Source organism: Lethenteron reissneri, chromosome 25, assembly GCF_015708825.2.
Source record: "Lethenteron reissneri isolate LAM-NWPU_2019-01 chromosome 25, ASM1570882v1, whole genome shotgun sequence".
Lineage (NCBI taxonomy): Eukaryota > Metazoa > Chordata > Hyperoartia > Petromyzontiformes > Petromyzontidae > Lethenteron > Lethenteron reissneri.
Genome location: NC_083803.1, coordinates 9,331,115 through 9,355,396, shown reverse-complemented (window position 1 = coordinate 9,355,396; position 24,282 = coordinate 9,331,115). Strand labels below are relative to the sequence as shown.

Genomic DNA, 24,282 nt, shown 5'->3' with positions numbered 1-24,282 from the left:
CGAGTGGATTTGAGAAATTATCAGTTTAATCCTGGGGAATTCTTTGAGATTTGTTTTGAGCGCACGTGGAGGGGTGGGCAAAATTACACCAAAATATAATGTCCCCCATCTGTCACGAAGCATCATTACCCGAAAAGACACCGGCTCAGGCGTGGCGTAATAACTTCTAAACAAATCTATATCCATTACAGCATTACCCACAAATCCCTGCTGCTTATGGCTGTATACCTAATGGGTTCTTTAAAAGGAGTTTGGCCAAGAGACGTCCATTATCGGCTGCCTCTTTGGCAAGTCACCCCTCCTCCCCAGTGCCCACATGTAATGCTGCTCTGCTTGTGTTTACGTGTTTGTTTACCGACGATTATCTGACCGGGTCCTGGGTCTCCCCTAGGTCGACTCAGCCTCAAATTAGTGCCTGGTCTGGTGCGTAAATGTCGCAAATAGTGGAGAAAAATGCGGCGGGAAGTGGTGCTGGCTACCCCACCACCTTGTGTGCCTTCCAAGGGGCTACTCGCTAACAGCACTTGCCCCAAAAGCCTGTTGAGACTATATGGGGGATATTTGTCTTTGTTTGTTTTGGTATTCTCGTGTGATGGTATTTTTATGATGGAACTGTGCGTTACAATGTGATGGCACTGGACTGTACTATGTAACAACAATATGGTATTGAACACTGTGGCATGTTCCAACGTGTTAATTAGTGTTTAAAAAAAGCACCGGCTACCACCCTACGGGAACATCTTTCTCATAGTCGATAGAGAGGGCTTTTAGGTTTTATTGCCATCTTAAAAAAAGAAATCGAAGTCTTCGAAGGCCATTATTTCTGCACACACCTTCAAGCATTTCACCAGGGGCGTCCTCCACACTCTGCACGTGAACTAGCGAAGGCAAAGGCAACTTTCACGATCACTTACAAATTGCCGTGGACACAACGGACACGTGTCGCGCTCTCAATTTCCCGCAACAAAAAATAAGTTTATCTGTGTAATTTATCGCAGGGGCTTGTGCGTCATCATCGTTCTGTTCTTGTTCCCGCTCCGGTGGTTGAGCTCCACGCGTGATGTGTACAGTATTTATATCTCTCAAAGAGTGTTTGCCTTGCGGTGTTGCTGAGTAGTTGTAATAAGGAAATCATTGCCGTTTGGGAGTTTCTCAAGCAGAAACGGATCTTTCGTCAAGTTAAACTCAACGACGCATTTTTTTTTATTGAACCAGGTAAGGCCCACTGAGCTATATAGCTCTTTGTCAGCTCAACGAAGTGGCTTATGTGGAAGTTTGTAGCAGCCAAATACGCGAAGAGCATATTTATAAATGTGGAGGGAAAAACTAGAGGACCCGGAAAATAAGTTGTGTAACCACGGGGAGAGCATGCAAACAGAACACGCATACACGCGTCAAGGTCGGGTTCGAACCCACAAACTCCTGTCTACCAGGCGAGGTAGTTAACGTCTCTCCACCGTGGCCACCCGAGTTTTAAACAAGACGCAAAAAAACGTGTTAAAAAGCAACACGGCTTTATTTCTCGAGTGTATGCAAAAAGAAACCCCCATTAGCATTTTCCGGAAGAAATGCATTGTGTTCCTCTTGTCTTAGATGACCATCACAGCAAATTAATAGATAAAAAAAATTAACCCGTAAAAACTAAGTTTTTCACTATAAATCCTTTATATGTGTGGTGGCTAGAGTCCTTTCGTCCTCTGGCTTGAGATGGCTGCCACCTATGGGTCAGATGATTGCCTGCCACCATTAAGCAATTGGTAATTAAATATAATTATTTTTTCCCTAAAAAGTGTAAAAATTTGGAAAAAAATTTCACGAAAATTAATTGTCACGCACAACGAGTCTGTGTGTCAAATGTCAGCTCGATTGGATCACGGGAAGTGGGTTAAAAAACGAGCGAAAGATTTGCACGGTCGTAAGCGCGCAAGCAAGCAAGCAAGTGAACTTAATATAAAGGATTTAAAAATAAATGGGAGCAAACGTGACCAACTGACAGCAGCGTTTTAGTGATGGCAAAATTCTAGTGCTGCTGTCATGGTTACATCTGCTCCAATTAATTAATTTAGATCTCAAACAAGAGGACCATTATGCACTTCTCCAGAAACTGCAGTTGGGATTTTTTGCATATGCACAAAAGGCTGTGTGGCTTTTTCACACATTTGTGTGCCTTGTCTGAGAAGTTTGGTTTACCAGCCTTACACAGTTATTCGGTTATCATGGCATTTTCGTATAATTTACAGATTCGAATCTTGGCCTGGTTGTGATAAAATTGTATTGACATTTCCGAGTTGAGCCTGGTATAGTGCATCTATGATCCGTCTGTGTGTTGTGCCTGTACGTCTGCCTTGTTTTGTCTGGGTGCATAGATGTTATCAACCCTATTTTGAGAGTAGTTTCTTTGTTCAGAATGTAAACAAACAAAAAAAGTCAAAGTACTTCCCTACTTACGCGAGTATGGGGTCGAACTCGTCTCTGTTAGCAAACGGAGCCAGTGATGGAAATTCCACATTCCCATGGCAGTGGTCTAGTGTGTCCATTAGACAACTGCTGTTTCTTAAAACGAAGTGGTTCTAATTTGATTATCGCTGGATGGATGATATGCTTATTTGATAGCCCAAGTGGGATTTGAATTCACAGCCATCCATTTGTGAAATGAGCACTCGAAGCACAGCGCTATAATTAGTAATTCAGGCCTGTGCGCCTTTTTTATTCCATGACAATAGGTGCAACGATACGTATGATAGTCTTATGATGATGGTAATCATTGCAAAATGTTGCTGCTAATGACGATGATGATTAAATAACACCCTTATTTAATGATGACAATCTTCAGATGATGACAGTGACCGTTCAACAAATAAAAAAAAATATTTACCCGTTAATGACGATGATAGCCTTCAGTATATGATAATTATTTGTCCATTTTCTGCTTCAGTGAACTTGTGTTAATTACAGGAAAAAGGCCAGTCAGCCAAAACAATGAGAGTGGCTTTATAAAAAACAATTATTATTCAATTGTTATGCTGATTATGATGATTATGAACGTCTTCAGATGATGGTGGTGATATAATTAGCGTTACAAAGATGACAACAATGATGATTATGATTATGATGATCAAACAGCCTTCTTTATGTGGAGAGACGGCTATGTGAAGGAGACATTGTCTGCTTATTGAAATATAAATATTCTCCACAACGATGCAAATGATTATTGTGAGTCGTGCCAATCTCGATATTCGTCAGACGATGACGGTGACAACAACGATGGTGCTGGTGTCCCAACAGTCTTGTCATCGTGATAACCGCTGCAATGGCGAGATGTTAACTCCCTCGCCCGGTATACAGGAGCTCGTGGATTCGTTCCCGACCCTAACGCCTGCATATTTGAAGTTTGCATGTTCTCCCCATGGTCGTGTGGATATTTCTCCGGGTCCTCCGGTTTTTCCCTCCACATTTAGAAACGTGTTTACAGTATTTGGTTGCTATAAATGTCCACATTTGAAGCCACTTCTCGGAGCTAACATTTGTGTCCAGGCCGCTTCTGAAACAGCGCTATATAGCTCAGTGGTCCTTACCTGGTCAAACAAAAATAGTTTAAGAAAAAAATAGTTGAATAGACGGCGACGCTTGCTATCGGTGCGGTAACGGGAAATCGACGCCGGTAGCATCATCTCTCTCCCTCTCTCTCTCTCTGCAGGAGATTTGCGAGGAGATCTGGGAGCACGTGGAGGTGATCCACGCGCTCCAGGAGGCCGAGTTCCCGCTGCGGCTGCTCGCCGTCTCCGTGCAGGTGCTGCTCGACATCCAGGCCGTGCACCTACTGTGGCACCGGTTGCGCGTCTCCACGCTGCTGCTGCGTGAGCGCGTGCTGCGCGGCCTGCAGCTCCGCGCCACCACTGCGCACGTCCCCACCGTCACGGCCGCTGCCGACATGCGTGGCGACGGTGCCCACGAGCAGGAGCAGGAGGAGCAGGAGGAGCAGCGGGAGGAGGAGGAGGAGGACGAAGTGCACCGGGTGAGTGCCGGGACGTTGGCCGTAGCGATCAAGAGAAGGTCAAAGGTGCAAAGCCCCTCTAGAGGGTGTCTGACCTCTTCAGCCGTACTGGCTGATCATATAAGAGAGGTGTGAGTATCCACATTTTATCCCACCACTCGCGACCTGCCGATTGACTGGTTTACCCATAGTAAAAACTTTCCCAGGAGATTAAACCGGCAACCTCTCGATTGCAAGTCCATTGTGCTAACCTTTACATGAAGGCTGCATCATAAGTTTACCATATTTCTGGGAGGCTCAACTGGAATTGTCCCCGCTTATTCCTCTGCTAACCTCGACTTCTACTCAGGTAGCCCTACTCTTTTTCAGTATCATGAGCCATGCATGAAGCCGGAACATTTTAAACGAGGACAAAAATTCCATTTTCACTATGGGTTTGGATACTGGGACAAGCCTTTCTGCTATACATTTCTACGTGATACACCACTTCGTTAAGCTATCATTTGTGGCCAGTTCGCTTCTGAAAAAAAAAGTTGTATTGCTCATTGGGTCTTACCTAGTAAAATAAAAATAGTTTAGTCGAGGTCAGGGCTCTACGCCCCAAGTGCGGCAAGTCGTTCGGTAGCTGCCATTAACAGATGGGCCCTGTTTGACTAGACTCCCTAGCGGACACAAATGCAACTCCTTCATTGATACGACATGTGTTCGGGGGCAGGGTGGGTGTGAGGTGATTGTCTACGAGGGAGGGAGGGAGCGAGCGAGCGCTTAATGCCGGCCGTGTCCTATGAGTCGTGCTAAGAGAGCCCTCTCAGAAGCCCGGAGCCCCAAACCTGTCTCTCACAGTGCTCAAGAGCCATTTGACTATTCAGGGGAAGAAAAGTTTACGGGGAACGGTTAGGGCTCCGATTGTCCGGCCGCTTTGAAAACGTATCGCGGCGCGCGATAATTGAGACGTGACGGTATTTAGTTCTGCTCCCAGCGCGCTGTGCGTCTGTCAGCTGCATTTAGAAATGAGTCTAATTGGAGCGTCTGGCGCTGTCTGCGCGCTAAGTGATGGCGCAACGCAGGAATGAAGAGCCATTGTGTAAACTTGTTTTTGTTGTTGTTTTACTCTCGCGCTTGCGGCTGGCTGTTGTGACTTGCAGCAGGGTGCCTGTCTCGCAGTATGCAGAGCAAGGTCAGAATCTCAAATCCCAAGCGGGAGTCCAATCTGGCTTGTAAAAGCCATGTGCTCGTGAATGGAATTGGCCAAGTGTTTTCAGTGTGTAACCCTCCTCACTAAAGCGTCTTGAGAGGCTTTCCTGAGTGAGTAAATTACATCTCACCACAGTCAATAAACTAATCACCACTGGTGCCAGGACCCAATCAGAGTCTGAGGTGGAAATCATCCCTGTTAGCAGCCCTGAGCGAGCAGTGAAGATTTCACATTCTTACGGCAGTGTTCAGTCTGTCCATCCATGAGACAGTCACTTTTGTCTTCCCATAATGTGGTCCTTTTATCAACTATGGAGGGGTGCGATGCTATATTGATCCCCCCAACCCCCCTGCCCAACTGGGATTTGAACTCACAGCAGTCCATTTGTGAGCTGAGCACTCTAACCCCCGGCGAGATAATTTAAAAATACAGACCCAGCACCGCCTCGTTTTAACCTGCTGTCTGTCTTTCGCAGAACTGCATGGGCATCGTCATGGACGACGATGAGGAGGAAGAGGAGGAGGAGGAAGAGGAGGAGCAGAGCGAGACGCAGCTGCTGATTCGCCGCCCGGCCGACTACTTCTCGCTGGACTGCGGCATCACGGCCTCCGAGCTCTCGGCCTACAGCCCCCGGGAGGATGATCCGCCCTCCCCGCCGTCGCTGGCGCTGCCGCCGGGCACGGGCGGAGCCGGGAGCGCCACCCCGACGCGGCCGACGGACGCCGCCCCGGAGGGACGGTCGCGTCCCCTTGATGTGGCGACCCCTTCTCTGTTCGATGAGGCGAAAGACGCCGGCGCGGGTTCGGAGCAAGTCAGGGACTCGGACAGCGACTCTGATTCGTTGCCGCCGAGAAATACACGGGGCAGCGTCTGTGCTGGGATGAATGCGGCTGATGCTTCCTACCTTAAGATGTCATTTTTTGGGTCGGTTAGCGGTGTCCAACAATCATTCGTGGATGTGTGTGGAAATGCGAGCATGGGTGCCGTTGGCGGAGACGAGAGTCGCAGCGAAAGCGATATTTCCTTGGATGAAGATGAAGACGGATCACACGATGCGACGTATCAGGGGGCTGGCGTGGAAGCATCGGGGGAAATCGGTTATAGCGTTGCTTTGGGCAGAGCGCCGAGCGGAGGAAGCGTGGGCATGACCAACAAGCAGTGGAACGACACTCGGGACAGCATCACCACATTCAACACGGCGCTGAATGCTGCCTCCTCGGTGGCTTTTCTTGGACGCCCGACGCAGATACATTTGAACCTGAGAAACGTAAACGCTGGCGAAGTGGACAATCGCGCGGACGGGTCGGCGTATGTCAATGCGACGGAAGGATCGTCCCGCCCGGGCACGAATCGGCGTCCGAGGGACGATTCCGCCGCTGCCCAGGGCCGAGCTTGCGAGTATTTCCAGGCCTCCTCACGCCCCAAGGCAGACGATGACGACGACGAGGATGTCGCTCGCGGGAGGAGCGGACGCCCATCTCGGCGCGGACCCAGCGACGACGGGCGCGCGGAGAGAGTGAGCAACCGCCGGCACTTCAACCCGCAGAGCCCTCCACGCTCGTCGGCACCGGCGGCCTCCGAGTCTCAGTACTGCGTCGTCGGGAACGCCGCACAGGCACCGGATGCTCGGAGCCGGAGGGACGACGCCTACCTGGCCCTCGCCAGCAGCGACGCCGCGCCTACGATCGATCCTCTGCCCATCGACTTCGGCTCGAACAACGTGGCCGCGACGGCCAGAGACGACGTCTCCCCGAGCGGCGAGTCCCAGGAGTACATGGCCTTGCCGTCGCTGCTGCTGCTGCGGGAGCCCGGCTTCCTCTCGCTGAAGCTCGATGGCTTGGACACGCTGCTGCGCCGCGGCACGACGGGCGCCAGGGTGTGCGACGTCAGCGACTGGGAGCTGTCGGGCACGTCCTCCGGCGTCGCGTCCCCGCACGCCTTCAGCCCCGTGAGCGAGCCCTGGGATGGCGACAGCAGTGAGGGCAAGGCCTCCGGCAGGAGCGGCGGGGGCACCTCGTCACCCGCGTTCCCCGCGGGATCGCCCGGCTCCAGCGGCGCCTTCCTGTCCGACGCGGGCTCGCGCGACTCCGGGGCGAGCTCGCCCGACGGGTGGCAGGCTGAAACCGGCTGGTGGGAGATGGACGACGCGAGGGCGGACGAGGGGAAGGGCGGCGGCGGTGGCCGCTCCCTCGACAAGACCTTTGGCTCGGCCACATCCGACGAGTCGTTCCTTTTCGAGTCGGACTTTTCGGACTCGCCGGGCCCCGCGGAGGGGGAGGAGGACACGGCGTGCGGGCCCCGCTGGGTGGCGGAGAGCGGCCTGGACGATGCCGCGTGCTGCAGCATCCCCTCGCTGAGGCAGGAGCTGCACAGGTGCCTCAAGTGTCGAGGAGACGGCAGGCAGATGGAAGAGAAGATTGAGGTGGCTGTTTTCTTTTTGCTCCCCTTTGTAAATGCCGCATGCGGCAGTTTGCGGTGACATTTTGTGCTTTGTCTTACACTGTAGTAGGTGTTTGTGGTGTCCTACAGATCGTTTTGACAGGTAGCTATTAGTTTTAAATAACTACCGGTTTTATTACGAGAGTTTTATTTAACTACGTTGCAGTAGAAGTGTGCCATAAATTGTGTTGCTTTTTAGATATTACTGCTCAGTTTTTCTTCGTAAGAGGACTTTTAGATCACTGACGTTTTTATGACCTCTATTCCTTCCTTGGACCAATGACAATTATAATATGTGACCATCACGAAGGCAGTTTTCATTGTGTATCTTGACTTAACATCGCAAAACTTAACCGTTACGCAGTGTTTGAGAATGTGACTACTCCCAGAGGCACGCTTTGTGTATGTTGTGCTCAAGCAAGCACGCACAAGTCCCGGGCGGAAATGAAGCCACTTCAGCACATGCCCAAACAGACAGTTTTCATGACGGCAACTACACAGAAAGCAACAATAACATTTTTTAAATATAAAAAACAACCAATACGTGCACTTAATGTTGCAGTTCGCTTAAACATCAAATAATAACAAAACAACTCGACACGGCCTTCAAAATCAGGGTCTTTATTTATCGTGGAGAAATCCGATGAGCTATGAAGTTCTTTTTCAGAGATGGCCATGAAAAGAAAGGTGTGCAACAGGTGAGGCCTCTCACTGCGGCCCTCCTTCAGAGGCATGTCCACGTAGCGTGGTCCTCGCCTGAGGCGTCATTGACGAATACGCTGCGCTTTAGTTAATTGTTATTTACGGCGTCGCCAACCAAGTAATTTGATGTTTGTGCAACAAATAAAGCAAGGGAGGTTATATTGTACGGAAGGGACAGCAGTGCAGTAGGAAGTTGAGCTGCATCTTGGCGAAGGTGGGCGGGTTTGTAAACCACGACAATGTTACGCGGGCATACGGCCACTCCTGCACCCCTACGCACCTCCGATTAGCACGGTTGGCTTACGTACAGCGCAAAGGAAGTTCAACGTACATGTATACACACCGAGACCCATAGATTTGCACGGTCGGCTACATACTGTCTCACATTTCCACATGCGTGCGTGTTTCCCTGCTGCCTTGGCTCACGTGAAACGGACCGGGCCGGTCACCAGACGTGGTGGGGGGAGAGGGGGGGGGGTGAATCGTTCTTGAATCTTTCTACATTTGTCAAACTCACGTGTGCATGTGCAAAACAGGCTGTGCACGCCGTGCGGGTCGTGAGGGTTACTTCGCCACGCCGGTCAGCGCGGTTCAGTGAAGGTGGGGAGCACCGATGTTGAAACATAGTAGTACAGTACAAGAATGGATGTTTCCGCTCTGCTCGCCACCATATAGCCCCTCGGCCGATAACAGCTGTCGGTGGTGGTCGCCCATTTAAGCAATATCCAGGCTCAAAACCAGCTTAGCTCGTGAGGTCTGAGGAGATTAGGCGCATTCTGGATGATTTGGTCAGAGGCAAAAGAAAAACCACGGAGAGTAGTGTTATTATAAACAAGGTGAACTGGGCGCGAGGTACCAATTCTCAAGTAAAGTAACCGCGACAGTTGCCTCTATCGTGAGCATCTAAATAATGTACATTCTTGAGTGCTGCGACACGCTGCCAAAAAGTAGCCAAAAAGTAGCCAAACGGTGAACATACCCTGCTTACATAATGTGTGTGTGTGTGCTCTGCAGCAATTTCATGTTTACAGCTGATCAGGCTTTTTGCGTCAGCTCTCATTTTTTCTAGGAAAACTCTTTCAGACATTTTTTTTTAATAGAGAACCATCTGTGACAGAGGAGGCTTCAGTCACAGAAATAGCAACGCGGTCCCTCTCCAGACGTCTCTTGCGCAAGTCGCTTTTCAGCTCCTGTAAATCCACACAGGGTGAAGGACAACCTCCCCCCCCAGTTGAGTGTTCTGGATCACAAAAAATCTATCTAAAATAGCTACGATCAGAATCACTGGCGCTGGCTAGACTCTCCCATTAAGCTCGACTTTCCCTTTGGAAGCGCCGCAGTGGTAAGATGTTAACTACCTCGCCCGGCATGCAGGAGGTCGTGGGGTTCAATCCTGGCTCTGCCACCTGATATATGGCGTTTGCATATTCTCTCTCCCCATGATAGTGTCGATTTTTCTCCAGGTCCTCTGGTTTTCCCTCCGAATTTAGAATCAACATCACGCGTTTTTGGCTGCTGTAAATTTGCACGCGATAAGCCACTTCGTGGAGCTATCATTTGTGGCCGGGTCGCTTGTGAAAAAAAAAAGTAATTGCTCAGTGGGCCTTACCTGGAACCAAAAAAACAAAGTAAGTACATTTTTAAAAAGCATTTAAGAAGTCTCTGTCGAAGCGAAGCCGGAAAAGACGGAGCTATCGTGGTGTAAACAAAGGCAATGGCAGTGCGGTCGTGCACCGGCATTCATTAAGCGCTCCACCCTTGGCACGAGGGCAGGGGTGTGAGGTGGCCATGACATTATTCCGCGTCGAGCCTGCTTTCCGCCAGACAGGTTCAGATGTTTGCCATTGGTGAGGATGACATCAGAATCAATGCCAGGACAATTTATCACGGATGGGGCAGGGGGGGGCGTAATGATTATGAGAGCCTGTAGACATACCCTGGCTATGTTGCAAGCATATTAAACGTATCAATTACCCTGTACATTAATAATGAATGTATAATTTTTTAACATATATTTCGGAAACATGCAGTAATGTACAATAGAAATGCGTCCATATGTCAGTTATTTGTTTTCTTACGAAATACTTCAATGCTTTCCATTTCATTCTTTATGAGTAACATGACAATTTCAATGGCTGCATTTCTTACATTCTAATAGTCTAATTAGTATAAGTGTAGTTAGTCTGATTTCCCTATTGCGTGACACACAGTTTCACCATGGCGCTATTATAGCAACAACCGACCCTCATTAGACTCAGTGCTGTAATGTATACACACATGTGAAACTAAATATTCCCTCTATGGCTTCCGATGTGTGGCAGTGTTTGGTGCAGCTGAAGCCTTACTCACTACCAGCAACGATAGAACTGTAGCCAGCACGGGTAACGTATCTGGGACCCCCACTCCGCATTGAATCCCCATTATGCGACATAATCTGGAGACAGCTTTATTTGAACTGCTAATGGCGTTCAAATTGTTTTTTTTTTATCATGTGCATGAGACTGACACAACAATCCAAAAGCAGCCCTCTGTTTATAGCAGCTGCTGCCAAATTGAATGTTGGTGCGTCTTTTGTGTTAACTCGATCCAGCTGGGTGGCACTGCATTTCAGAGTAGACAACCCATGGTCAGCAAGGCTATGTGAGCTCTAATCCTGGTTGGAAGATGACTCGGCCCACAGGCCCTTGGTAATCCAACAGAATTTGCTTAGCAAGCCTGACTGTTCATAACACCTAGAAGGTTGAAACTGGTCCAGATATTTCTTTCTGAAACCAATCAATTAAACGTTATTTATTTTACGGCGCCTTTCCTAAAACCAAGGGTCCCTATACATTAATAATTATCCTCTGTACAATTGTTTTTAAAACAATGCAATTAATATAACTAGGTTATTCTGCACCCATACCTTTTATAACATAAATTTAGTTTTCATCTGTAAATGCCACGCTATACAGGTTACATCTAAAGTATTTTTTTAGCACATTGGACAGTCTCGGAGTTCCCTTATCCGACGAGGAAGGGAATACCACAGTGGGGTAGGAGCTGTGTAAGCAGAGGAAATGGCCCCAGATGTTTGTCATCACGCCCTGGGGATGTTTAGAAATACCTCGCTGGCAGATCGATGCAAGCAGATTGAAATAAATGCTGCCAGATAATATTGACCTGGACTAAAACGTACTTGTATTTATATGTGGAGATACAGATTGTAGTTCTGTGGATTGAATGAGGTCCACTTTGTAGGAATTCACCAGCCGGGTTATTCTGGAGAGACTGGCTTCCACCAGGGGAATGTGGAGTTTCTACTCTTTTTTTTCCATTTGATAATTATAATTATTATAATTATTTTATTATTTTCCTTCTATGTGACTTTACAGAAAGAACCAACAATATAATTATTAATCAGTTGAGATGACTGCCAATTATCTATTTTTTTTATCAGGAAAGGCTTTAGTTGCAAGTTTGAAGTTATCCCTTTATTTTGTTTCACCAGGAAATAAAAAACACAACTCTGATCATGTATGTACTGTCCTTATCAGAGTTATGTTTTTTGTTTGCATTATGACTGCAGGTATTGTGGTCTATGCAAACATGACTTCTTGTAAAAAAGGTGTCAGTTTTGTTGCCAGATAGAAGGGTAAAAAAACAATTATCATATTTTTTACTGGCAAATGAGGTTCCAATGGAACAATTGAGTAATTTGTGGGTTATTTTCTAAATGTGTACTGTGATGCCAACACATACAACGGCCTGCCTGCTCTTGCAAATAGCGCCACGGGGATCATTAACGTCCACTGTGAAGCAGGCGGCGCATATCAATATGGTTAATCAGCGCGGCCAGTGAAATCGAACCGTCAACCTCTGTAATTCAAAGCCATTTAACGCTCGCGTGTAGCATTTACATTGCAGTGTACGCCGGATATATTAATCTCTTCAGCATTCATCTCACTCGGCCCATCCATCGGGATGGGTGGGAGGAAGGGAGGGGGGGCAGGTGCGATGGTTTTAGAGACAGAGGGGAGCGACTTCAATGCTGCAGAGACGCAGAAGTCGGCATCACCGCCAAAGCTGCCCTCGCCATATCCCTGCAGTGGCGCTGCGGAATGCGCCGCCGCATCCCATGGAGCGCAGCAGCAAAGCTTTTAGTGTCAACAAAGGACAGTCTGGGAAACCGGTCCAGCGAGTGCCTGGCAGTGGGCACATTGAGAAGGGTCCTCTTGGCAGTGGTAAAAATCTGGTAGATCGTAGCTGGGCACAGCTCACCAAAGAGCTCTTACAAGGGAAAAACGCATCGGCGTCTCCCAGCCTACCGAATCGCTTAATGCCTTTCTAAAAGGTCTGTCCGCCAATGGATTGGACTGTGGCAGTGAGTACGTAGTGGTGAACTTAATGGCGGAGCGGTGACACAGCAGTTAGCCCAGGGCTTTGAGCACGATTGCCAGCCATGGCTGACATCATTGGCAAGTGATATCTGAACCGATCCTGGGCTCCCCCCACTCCCGACCTTCACCAAACCGCACTGACCGGCGTGGTGAAGTATGGTTAAACAACGGCCATTAACACATGGGATGGGGAGGCTCTCATCTAGCAGTGGATTTAAAAAATGACAGTATGTTAACGTATATGCCGCTCATTCATGTCTAGCCTCGGTGTGAATCAGCATGAGCACAGTTGATGAAACTCCCGTTGCAGGGACCACACAGCCGATGCTGCTCAGTGGTGGTGCTGGCCCATCGTTGGTGGGGGGGGGTTGCCCTAAACGGAAATAATTTGGAGGGACCTCCCTTTCCATTTATAAGAATCCTAGTGAGATGACAGAAGAGATAGTCAAGAGCTATAGATGCATGTCTTGAGATAAGAGACACATGAACAAAAATATAAATGTGGGTAGAGAACGTAATGAGAGAGATAAATTCGCCTTTTTATGTTAATGAGACCGACATGTTAATTTGGATGTGAAATTGAGCTGCTGTTTGGTGCACCTCAATTTTTTTGTCATGAATCCGTGGACTTGTTTTAGGCCCAAAGTGGTGACCGCTTTGTCTGCTTACGCCCTGACACTCCCCCCCCCCCTCGTGTTCGTGCCCTGCCTGTGACCTCCCCGTGCCAGAGCTTCGTGGAGAGGCTGCTGGAGCTGACTTCGTGGCTGCAGCAGGCGGAGGAGCAGGCGGAGAGCATGGGCCCTCCACGTCCCGACACCCAGAGCCTCAAGCTGTACCTGCACAACCACCTGGTGGGAGGCCCACTTCCCCCGACATCCACGCCACTCAGAGAGGAGGGGGTGGCTATGCCTTTGCCAACGTCGCATGTGACTGCCGAGTCGAAAATGAAACACCACAAACTCATTGTGAAAGAAACTCGACACGATCGCCAATAACACCGTGGCCTTAAAAGGAAAAGTATACAATAGATGACATTTCGGGAAATGGCCCTTCTTCATATAAAACCTGTGTTGTTGCGGAGCATTATGGGTAAGTCAATATGCTGCATAAGTAGAAATCCGGCCTGTTAATCTATCGGACGATTTTATTTCCAATCGTCCGATGGAATAACGAGCCATTGTACTATACGCAGAAAGAAGTTGTGCATATGGTAAACGCCACTGACCCTTTCTGTGACTGAGGGAGAGAAGATCGTGATGGTTTGGCGGAGGGTGCTTCTTCAGAAATATTAGCAAGATTAGGATAATCTTGAGAGACTCGCCTTTTGCCCGTCCAAGGACGGGTGTATTGCAGTAAATCTGAAACTTGCAAGCGAAAAGCAGACCGCGACGTAATATTCATTGCATTAATGCGTGTGCAATTTGTAAGGGCGTGGGGACACAGACCTATTTCATTTTAAGGTGATAATCCCTTGTTTACCATGACGTCCTTTTTACTTTGATGTCTCAACAGCGTTATGGAGATCGCGTGACGTGAGGGTTCTGCCTTTGTAGTGAGGGTTGTAAGTTGACGCCGAGGAGGGGGGAGGAGGCACCTCGCCCCCCCATGTGGAGTGACGTCACCCGCTAATTATTATGGATGGGGGGGCGGGGTGTCCATTTGGAGGACGTCACCTGCTCATGAATATTAATGAGGGGGGCTGGTCGATGTGGAGTGACGTCACGAGCGTTAAGGACAGACATTCCTGGGTGATTATAGTAGGTATTGAGGGTAACCTTTTTTTTCAGGATAATCTTCCTGAAGAAGAACACTTGGCTAAAATGTTTAGGTTTTATCTGTCATTGATCAAAAAATAAATAAATCCAGATTTATTAAATGTAATATGTTACTCGTTGTTCAGGTCCAGTGTACGGCAACAGCATAATTGCCACATGTCGTAGTAGCATTACAATGCATTGACTCTTCAATCAAAACTGGTCTGCCGCTCATGATTGATGCATCAAATCGTGCACGTCAGAATGAATTACCTATATGGTATGCAAATTAGAGAGATAGTATGCTCATGTGGCACTTAGAGCGGAGAGCAGGCGAAACTACAAACAAAACTGGGTGGGGGGGGAGCCCACGAAGAAACAATTCAAATGGGACTAAAAACGAGACCAAATCAACAACTCGTGCACTAATCAAATCGCGACCCCCCTCAAATTGTGACAGTTCCATGGAATCGCTTGGGGGCATGGTGACCCTTCCCCGCCGAACTTGCAGAGGTTGCCTGTAGCAGGAGCCCCGCGGTGTCGTCCTGCCCCCTGTGCTGAGCGACGCAACATTTAGAGTCAAACACAACGCACGGCGACCAGCGTACAGTGGATGCACGGCGAGCGCGATGCGTCCCGCAGTTTATTAATTTTATTGCCTCGCGTTGACACCGACAGTATATCATTTCATCTCCCTGCCTGTTTCTTTTTTCTGACTTGCAGAGTTTTAAGATGAGCATGGAGAGCCGTTGCGCGATGAAGGATGAAGTGGTGGAAGAAGGAAAGCAGTTTTTGGATTTGCTCGGGGCGAGGCTGTCTGGTTAGTACGACCACCTCGGTTTGACACTCGGCCGTTGGCCGATCGGTGTCACCGGTAACACCCTCGCCATCCTGAACGAGTTACCGGTGACCTCCAACAACCTCAACATTCCACGCACGAGTGTGACCTCGTGCTTCAAACTGTTGCAATCGCGCGCACGCCTGCCAGTGTAATTACATGCCCCTTGATCTTTTTACGCTTGGGAACGTGCATGGCGTTTTCTCATTTGTTCACCTTTTAATTTTTGTTATGTGGGCTTATGTGTGCGTATTTGTGCACGCATATGTACGTGCGTATTCACGTGTTGTGTGGGGAGCGGTGGCGTGGTGGTTAGCGCACTGTGCTTCGAACCCGGCGACCAGAGTTCGATTCCTGCTCACGACCAATAACAGTGGTGAATATATGAACCAATACTGGGCCTCCCCGATGTTGACTCAGCCTTAAATGATTACCTCGTGCTGTGTGTAAACATCAGCACTGGGGAGACAAAGGCAGCCGGTCAGAAGCGGTATCACCCCCCTTGTGTGCGCCGTGCCGGCATTCACAGGTGCTAGCTCGCTAACGACACTTGCACCGACAGTCCGTTGAAGTCCATACGGGGCACCTCTGCACGAGTGCATGCGCGCGTAACGCGCGTCTTCCGCCGGGCCCCAGGTCTGCCAGGGCTGCTGGGCTGGCTCGAGGCCGCGTGGACGTCGCTCCAGGCCCACATCTGCCGGCAGCACCGCTGGCTCCTGGCCGCCCTGGACGTGGCCAAGGCCGGGATCCTGGCGTCGCACCAGGCCCGCCCGCACGCCACGGGGCACGCCCAGCCGCAGGTTACCCGCACCTCCGGTTGTGAAAGACGCTCAGCAATCGTGCATACAAATGATCAATGCATGGCCTAGCCTGGGAGACCACACTTGGATTCCTATGATACTCTCTGCTGGACGTGATGGATAGCAGAGGGCAGTGCAGCGTAATCCGTCGTTGTACTGTGCCTCTACGCTCGTCGCCTTTACCAACCCGTGCTGACGGGCGTGGTGAAGTTTAGTCAAATAACCCCCATGATTTGCACGGTGTCAAGAAGCCCTCATTCAGCAGTGGGTTGACCAAAAGGCTGTCCATGTACACAATATGATCACTCGCGCTCTTTCTTGCTGACCCCTTTGCATTATAGGGCTTTAAAGAAAAAAAATCTTAGTTTCAAAGTAGGTAAATAAATTGATTCTTCTTTGGCTTCTAGGTGTTACTGTACCCTTTTAACGCTCCTTTTATTAAAATACTTCCAATTACGTAATACATAAACGGCACTATACTGCGGGTGTATAGTTAATCATTAGCTCACAAATCATTATCTCATAGATCGTTACCTCACAGATCATTAGCGGGCCCCATTTCACTTCAAGGCTGCTAGCCTTGGGTAACTCTAGGTTCCATGTGTGTACTTTGAACTTCTTTCGCACCGGACGTAGCCAGCAATGCTAATCGGAGGTGTTGGGGAAGGACAACAAACTAAACACAAAAAGCAGTTCTAAAGAAATGAGTTTTCAATCTACATTTCAAAGCGCATTGCCACCTTCTCCACAGACCAAACCCAGACATATTCCTCGTTCAACCTAGGTCTATCAAATCCATGCAGTATCCTGTAATAAACACAATACTTGTACAAGATCTCGTTAGAATCAATTCCCACCCCTTGAACAAAGATGCAATTGTCTGGACTGCCTGGGTCAAATCCAGAACAGGTTGCAACCCTATACAACTTCAATGTCTCAAGTGGGACATAATTAGTTAATGAATTTCGATTTAAAGCTTTCGTGACTGCAGGGATTCATCTTCTTGGTTCTTTCGGTAAAGTCACGTAGAATGGAAATAATAAAATAATAAAAATAAAACATAAAATAATTCTCACGACGTTTCGGCCACAACGCAAGCAGCCATCCTCAGGTGTAGAACAGGTCTGTCGAGAAGACAGATTCTTAATGAAGCTAAACAAAAAATCCCAGGGTGTATTTGTCCGCTTTGGCGAGTGGCTGGTGGCGCTGAGGTTAACGGGGTGGGCGGGCGTGCTCGTGCGTGTGCGTGTGCGTGCGTGTGCGTGCGTGTGCGTGCGTGTGCGTGCGTGTGCGTGCGTGTGCGTGTGCGTGCGTGTGCGTGCGTGTGCGTGTGCGTGCGTGTGCGTGCGTGTGCGTGTGCGTGTGCGTGCGTGTGCGTGCGTGTGCGTGCGTGTGCGTGCGTGTGCGTGCGTGTGCGCGCGTGTGCGCGCGCGCAGGGCGAGGGTCAGCTGCTGGATCTGGAGCTGGCGCGAGACACTGTGGAGCATCTGTCCCTCCGACTGCACCACGAGCGCTACCTGGGCCACGCGCAGGGGGCGGCGCGGGCCGCGCGCTCCCTCTCGCTCGCCAGCGACGCTCGGCGCAACGACAGGTGAGGCCCCGGCGCCGGAGTTAGCCGTCTTTGTCCCCAGGGACGAGTGGGGCATTGAAGACTCCACTGTCCCCCCCACTCCCCCCCAACCCCCCCCCCCCCCCACTGAGCTGCATGGCCACCTCACATCCCTGCCGTCGTGCCAAGGGTGGAGCGCTGAATGAATGCCGGTGCACGACCGCACTGCCATTGGCTTTGTTTACACCACGATAGCTCCGTCTTTTCCGGCTTCGCTTCGACAGAGACTTCTTAAATGCTTTTTAAAAATGTACTTACTTTGTTTTTTTGGTTCCAGGTAAGGCCCACTGAGCAATTATTTTTTTTTTTAACAAGCGACCCGGCCAATAATGATAGCTCAGCGAAGTGGCTCATCGTGTCTAAATTGATTGCAGCCAAATACTCTGAACGCACGTTGATTCTAAATGTGGGGGGGGGGGGGGGGAACCGGAGGACCCGGGGAAAAATCCACGCGACCACGGGGAGAAACAGTCGGGTGGGTCAGAAAGTTACAAGAACAAACAATACAAAAAACGAGAGGAGTGCAAAGTATAGGAGAGGTAATCAAATCGCAAAGAATAAATACATAAAATAGATCATGTATATAAGTTCAAATTGGACAGGGGGCCCTATTTCATTCCTTGCTCTAGGGCCAATGCCTGCTAACCACGCTCCGCTGCTTTGCAGGGGGTTGAGCTATGCCCTGGGCTCGACCGTAATAGTAATTCTCGCGGTTTAATGGCGATTTTAAAACTCTGAGCGCAATATTTAATGCTGCCCTAATAACTGTATTTTCAAGCTGTCAGACGTTGCTGTAAATTCCTTGGCACACCCGCCTCGCGTCTTCCTTGGAACTTTCCTGTCATAAATGGGTTTTTGTGCAAGCCAATATTTGAGAATATTACAATATTTTTTTGTTTACCCAAGAGAGACTTTGCTAAGCTTTAAGGCTCATTGTCAGCGAGGTGTGGTCCCCCGCCGTGGGATGTTTAGCCAATTTATTTAAGCATTTCTCAGTGTGCAAGTGCAACAGAGTGCTCAGAGGAAACCTAAAGGTATGAAGGGAGGGTTGCCTCCACACCTGTGACCTTTGTGAAAACATCTTTACTGTACCGTCTGCTTTAGATACAGCACTTAATTTTCCCTGTACGCTGCAAGACGTTTGCCCAGCATTGAAGAGTAGGGTCCAGTTCCTTCTAGAGGGGGCTGTTTAGAGCTCCCTCCAGCGGAAGCTTTTTTGACACAAGTGGCATTTGCAAGCAATTTCAGGGGATGCGCTTTTACCCTCCAGGTCACCAAATCACACGCGCGCACCGCAGCGCTCGGCGTTACGGCACATCGGGGAAAATCTGCGGGTCTGGCAAAAATAAAATAAAATGGGAGTTTGTTTTCAAGGCCAGATTCTCACACTTCTAATGCAACAGCTATTTTGAAATGACAATATATCATGTCCTGCCAAGCACACGATTTGCGATTGTGCGCCACAAATAGCAGTCACCATGCGGGGATGGGTTTCTTCTACAGCTTGCATAGTTGCCGATTGTTACAGCTCACGAGGTCTGGCTCTACTTTCTGCTCTGCTCCAGTTGCGAAGAGTTTGGTGCCAACTGCCTGGAGTTGTGGGATTGGCTCTGCGATGTGGAGGCGGTGATGTCGGAGGACAACGACTTGATGATGTCAGAGGAGCACTGGCACCAGCTGTCTAAGGTTGGTGGCCACACATTTTGGAGTACTGCGCATCTGGTCTCAAAGAAATTTCCGCAACAACAATTGTATTAAACTTCTACTGAATTTGTGTTGGTCATGCACTCTTCTGGCTGCGGTTGTTTTGCCCTGTTTCTTGTGTGTTGAAAATACAACACGATGCATATTTATGCAGCGTCTTCATTACGACCTCATTTCAAGACGCGGTACGGAATTGTGACCATTAATTTTTTGGACAAAGGATGAGTTCAGCCTGACAACAACATGGGCATGGAATCGACAGCATAGGTGTCTGGAGGAAGAGAGTTTCAGACTGAGGGCAACAGAAGAGAATGAGCGACCTACCACTAAGTCAATATTGACCGGGGGATTCAATCAGAGGCCTTTGTTGCTGAAGCAGACAGTGCATTGAGTGGCATTCAGTTCCATAACAAACAATTGATTTCGGTTGCTGTTCTATATGGTATTAGAAAAAAACATTGCTTACATTTTTTAATGTACCAGATCGATCCCACAGCAATGACCGTTCACCTGTAAACTATCAGCCCCATTAAGAATGCACGTTGCCCCCTGTTGGATAACAAGTAACTCTGCAACAAATATTCAATGCTCGCATAAAGGCGTGAGGAATTATTTCTCTTGGAGATGTTGGTGGAGGTTGTGCAAACGAGTATTTAGGCCCTCAAAAGACGACGCACCGAAAGGTTGGCAATGATGTATGTACAGTATTTTGAACTTCTTTCGCACCGTACATATCCAATCCTGCTAAACGGAGGTGTGCGGGGTTTCGTGTCTCTCGCACACCCCACACCCCAGGTTTACCGTGTGGAGCTCACCATGTGGCTGCCCAAGAAGAGGCAGATCTTCACCCAGGGGCAGGAGCTTGTGAGCCTCAACCAGACGCTCACGACGGATACCGTGCGCTTCAAGCTGGAGCAGCTGGACGCCAAGTGGAACTCGGTCGAGGTACGGCGGCGACGTGGCACTGTGTATATTGTGGGGTTTTATTTGTTTCACAGGGTGGTCCACATGTCTTGTGACACCCCCCCCCTTCCCCAAATTAATTTACCCCTAACATTTGTTCCCTTGGCATATTAATTTCCGTTTTAAATAAACCTTACTTAAAACATTTATAGCATTAAATGGGGGTCACAATACTATCTGGACTACCCTGTACATGCTGAATAGAAGCCTTGAGGCCACAATAACTATGGGTTAATTTCAGCCAGGTCTGTCTAGTTTGCTGACTCATAAAATATTTCTGACACCTGGCACACCACATCCAGTACACCTCTAGCGATGGCTGTGACTACTTGCCGTGTGCCCCTCAGGTCTACCAACAACCCAGAAAATATGTGCACATTATATCTAAATTAAAAACACGTATTTACTTAGAAATGATTGTTTGTGTGTAGTTGTCCTTCCCCCTCCCTGCCCCCCGTACCTCCGATTAGCATGGTTGGCTACGCACGGTGCGAAAGAAGTTCAGGATACATACATAACGCTGAGAGGACAGAAACTTAGAGCACTAATGATTATCCAGCAGATAGGAATGAACGCATTTCTTGATAAGAGCAAGGGTATGGGAAATTCGGCAAAGAGAAGATGGGGGTTCAAGAGTCATGCAATCAAAGGAAATGAAGAGAAAGAGAAATGTACCGTCCTGAAATATGAGGGTCAAGCACTGTAAGGACTCGAGAAAACAGTGAATCTGGTAGAACAAGTCCTTGGCATTTGCCAGATGTATGAAGGCAATACGATCACGACAACAATGATGATGGTCACAGTGATTAAAGAGGCATAAAGGAGCGATTGTATGACAGGGAGAGAGTGACGGGAGTAAATCGTTACTTTGCGTTTGGCTTAAAGCAATCTCCGCCCTATTGTTGGTGCATTACACAACATTTAGTTTTTCTGCTGGATTGTATTTTTTAAATGTTTTTTTTACTACCTGTTAATACTTATGGCGAGTTAAAAACTGCACCGGATTCAAAGTATGAAAATTATAAGGAAGAATTGCAGTTTGAGGTCAACTTGGCCCATAAATCCTCCACGGTCAATAAAATGAGTACCACCTTGTGGAGAATCAACACTGGTCATCCTATGGATAACCTGGGCCCCCACATGCTTTGCTCCAGAGAAATGACAACTCTAATTCTTGACCCATCTCCCGTGTCTCGCTTTCTCCATGCGCACCGAGCCACATCTCTCCTCGAGCCCTCCACCGTGCTTCTCAACCAGCCCAACTATCCGGCCACCAGACCTCTGCTCCTACCACCCTTCACCTACCCTCATCCATGCCTGGCCACAGCGCCCATCTATGTTATCATTTCACGCATGTGCCTGATACCCTGCTGCCTCTCATTCACGTTGCACCCATCTGTCACCGTCGTTCACCATTGCACTCCACCTCATTCCTCCTTCCCTACCCCTGTAACATCAGCAGCTCCTATTCCAGCCCCTGTCCCTCCGTCCCTTCCGTCACGTCCCTAACTGACAGCCTCTCCACCCCACCCATTGCTCCTCTTTTGCCCCTTCGTGTATCGCCGTCGGTTTGCATTGTAAAGCACCCTGGGAAGGGCGCTGTGTGAATTCTGAATAGAATAGGATATGGCAAGCAAGCCAAAATGTTTCCACATTGCAATCTGGAATGGAGCAAAATAAAGTGAAAACCTACATTGAATGCGATTGTTTTTGGTGCAGTCATTGGTGTCTGGGCTGAGACCATCAACTCGCTACACTTGAGAATGCGGCCGATACCCGGATACCCGGATTCCCGGATACCTGGATACCTGGATTCCGGGTCCAAGATCTCGGTGTTCCGAGCTCAGTGCCCTGACCTCTGAGCCATTGAATTATTCGAGATGACCAGGAGGCTCTCGTAGGTTAGAGCGCTGATCCGACAGGGCTGAGATCCTGGGTTTTCATTCGGGTGGCGATCTGTGATTAAACCGTGCTCTCAAGTGTAGTGAGGTAATGGTGTCAGTCTGGTCACCAACGACTACGCAAAAACACATGAAAATAAATTTGTTTAACTGTCATGAGCTGACCATCACTGTCCGTAGCAGAGTGCGTGGGAAAGTGCTACCCCCTCCTTTCTGGAGCAATTGAAAGTCTGCCCCCTACCGTGTGGCCACGTGAGGGGGCCCCTGAAGTAGCTCTGGCATATCCGCTTTCTGTGAGCCGCTGCGCGAAATATCCAAATATGATCCTTCGTCTCGTGACGTGACGCCGGTGGCGCAATCGGGATGCGATTTGGGATTTCTTTGTTATATTTATGTAAAAAAATTTTTTTCGCGACGACGAATTAAGAAGGGGCAGTAAGAACGAGACGTTCTGCATGGCGCGCGTCGTCGCAGAGTTTCCTGGCGGCGGCGTGCGGGGAGCCCGCGGAGCCGCCGGCGTGCGAGTCGCTGAGCCCCGCCGCGGCGCAGCTGGTGTGCCGCCTCGAGGGGCGCGTGCGCGAGCTCAAGGCCTGGCTGCGCGACGCCGAGATGCTCGTGTTTGACGGGTGCGTCGAGCGGCGCGCGCCCACCGACCTCGACCGCCAGCTCGACCACTTCAAGGTACCGCACCGCACACCGTGGCTCCACCAGCACCACCCTACGATACCGCACAGTAGTTCCACTACCACCACCACCACAGTGATACCACACAGTTCCACTACCACCACCACAGTGATACCACACAGTAGTTCCACCAGTACCACCACCACAGTGATACCACACAGTAGTTACACCAGTACCACCACCAGCACCACCACAGTGATACCACACAGTAGTTCCACCAGTACCACCACCAGCACCACCACAGTGATACCGCACAGTAGTTCCACTACCACCACCACAGTGATACCACACAGTAGTTCCACCAGTACCACCCACCAACACCACCACAGTGATACCACCCCTTTATCACACACTGGCTTTAACTGAATGGCTCCCCAGCGCGCCACCTGACTGCCCATCACATGGCAAACTGATATCTTTCATTGTCAGAGCTGGAATTAATAAAAATTGGTCCAGTCACTGGTGAGCCAGCTAAAACCATCACCTCACTATCGTGAGTTTAATCGCAGGCGATTCCCATGAATCTAAAGATTTCAGTGCCCTGACCCCTGAGAGACGCCTGACCACCTTGACGCAGACAAAGTTCGTTGTGTGTAAATAACACGGGGAGTTATCTCCCCGCAGTCCCTGTGCCACGAGATACGGCGCCGGCGAGGAGGGGTGGCGGCCCTGGTGCGTCTGTGCCACCGGCTGCTGGAGGGGGTGGGCGGTGCCGGCGACGGTGGCGCCGGGGAGAGGGGGGCGGCCGGCGTTGGCCACCCGGGGGCGGACGGGCAGAACCTGCAGCTGGCCGCCGTGTCGCTGGAGCGACGCTGGGAGGCTGTCGTGCTGCAGGCCGTGCACTGGCAGTCGCGCCTCCAGCGCCGGCTCAACGCGGAGCAGGTGTGTGTGTGGGGCGGGGGGGGGGGTATATGGTAGCTGGGGGAGGCGGGAGGGTGGCAAGGGGGAAATGGGCGGTGAGCCCAATGCCCCAGTCGCACATTCGAATAAGTGAATTTAGTTACGATTTTTTATGCTCATGAATTTACTGAATATTTTAGCGATTTTTCACCGCATTGGCGAAGGGAGAAGAAAAGATGCATTTTTGTGGGCAACGTCAGCACAGTGGTTATTTTACCGTGCCGAGAACCCAGCGATCTGAGTTTGATTCCTGGCCATGGCCAACATCAGTGGCGAGTGATATCTGAACTGGTCCTGGGCATTTACTCCCTTCACTGACCCTCGCTGACCAGTGCGGCGAAGTATAGTGAACAACGAGCAGTAGACTGACAAAGGAAGAGCTGTAAACTATAATTATGTAATTAACATGGATTTTTTGTC

The 24,282-nt window shown here is 49.5% G+C and overlaps 1 protein-coding gene across 4 annotated transcripts in view; it reads left to right on the top strand.

Moving 5' to 3' along the window:
• Positions 1 to 24,282, top strand: part of LOC133347166 (uncharacterized) — a 77,628-nt gene that overhangs the window by 38,023 nt on the left and 15,323 nt on the right. For all 4 annotated transcript variants that reach the window (XM_061559203.1, XM_061559205.1, XM_061559204.1 and 1 more), the window contains 10 exons: positions 3,698 to 4,015; positions 5,665 to 7,611; positions 13,438 to 13,560; positions 15,187 to 15,283; positions 15,938 to 16,101; positions 17,538 to 17,692; positions 19,276 to 19,396; positions 20,210 to 20,359; positions 22,753 to 22,959; positions 23,587 to 23,844. In XM_061559203.1, coding sequence (XP_061415187.1) covers positions 3,698 to 4,015; positions 5,665 to 7,611; positions 13,438 to 13,560; positions 15,187 to 15,283; positions 15,938 to 16,101; positions 17,538 to 17,692; positions 19,276 to 19,396; positions 20,210 to 20,359; positions 22,753 to 22,959; positions 23,587 to 23,844 — 3,540 coding nt within the window. The remainder of the gene's footprint in view (positions 1 to 3,697; positions 4,016 to 5,664; positions 7,612 to 13,437; positions 13,561 to 15,186; positions 15,284 to 15,937; positions 16,102 to 17,537; positions 17,693 to 19,275; positions 19,397 to 20,209; positions 20,360 to 22,752; positions 22,960 to 23,586; positions 23,845 to 24,282) is intronic.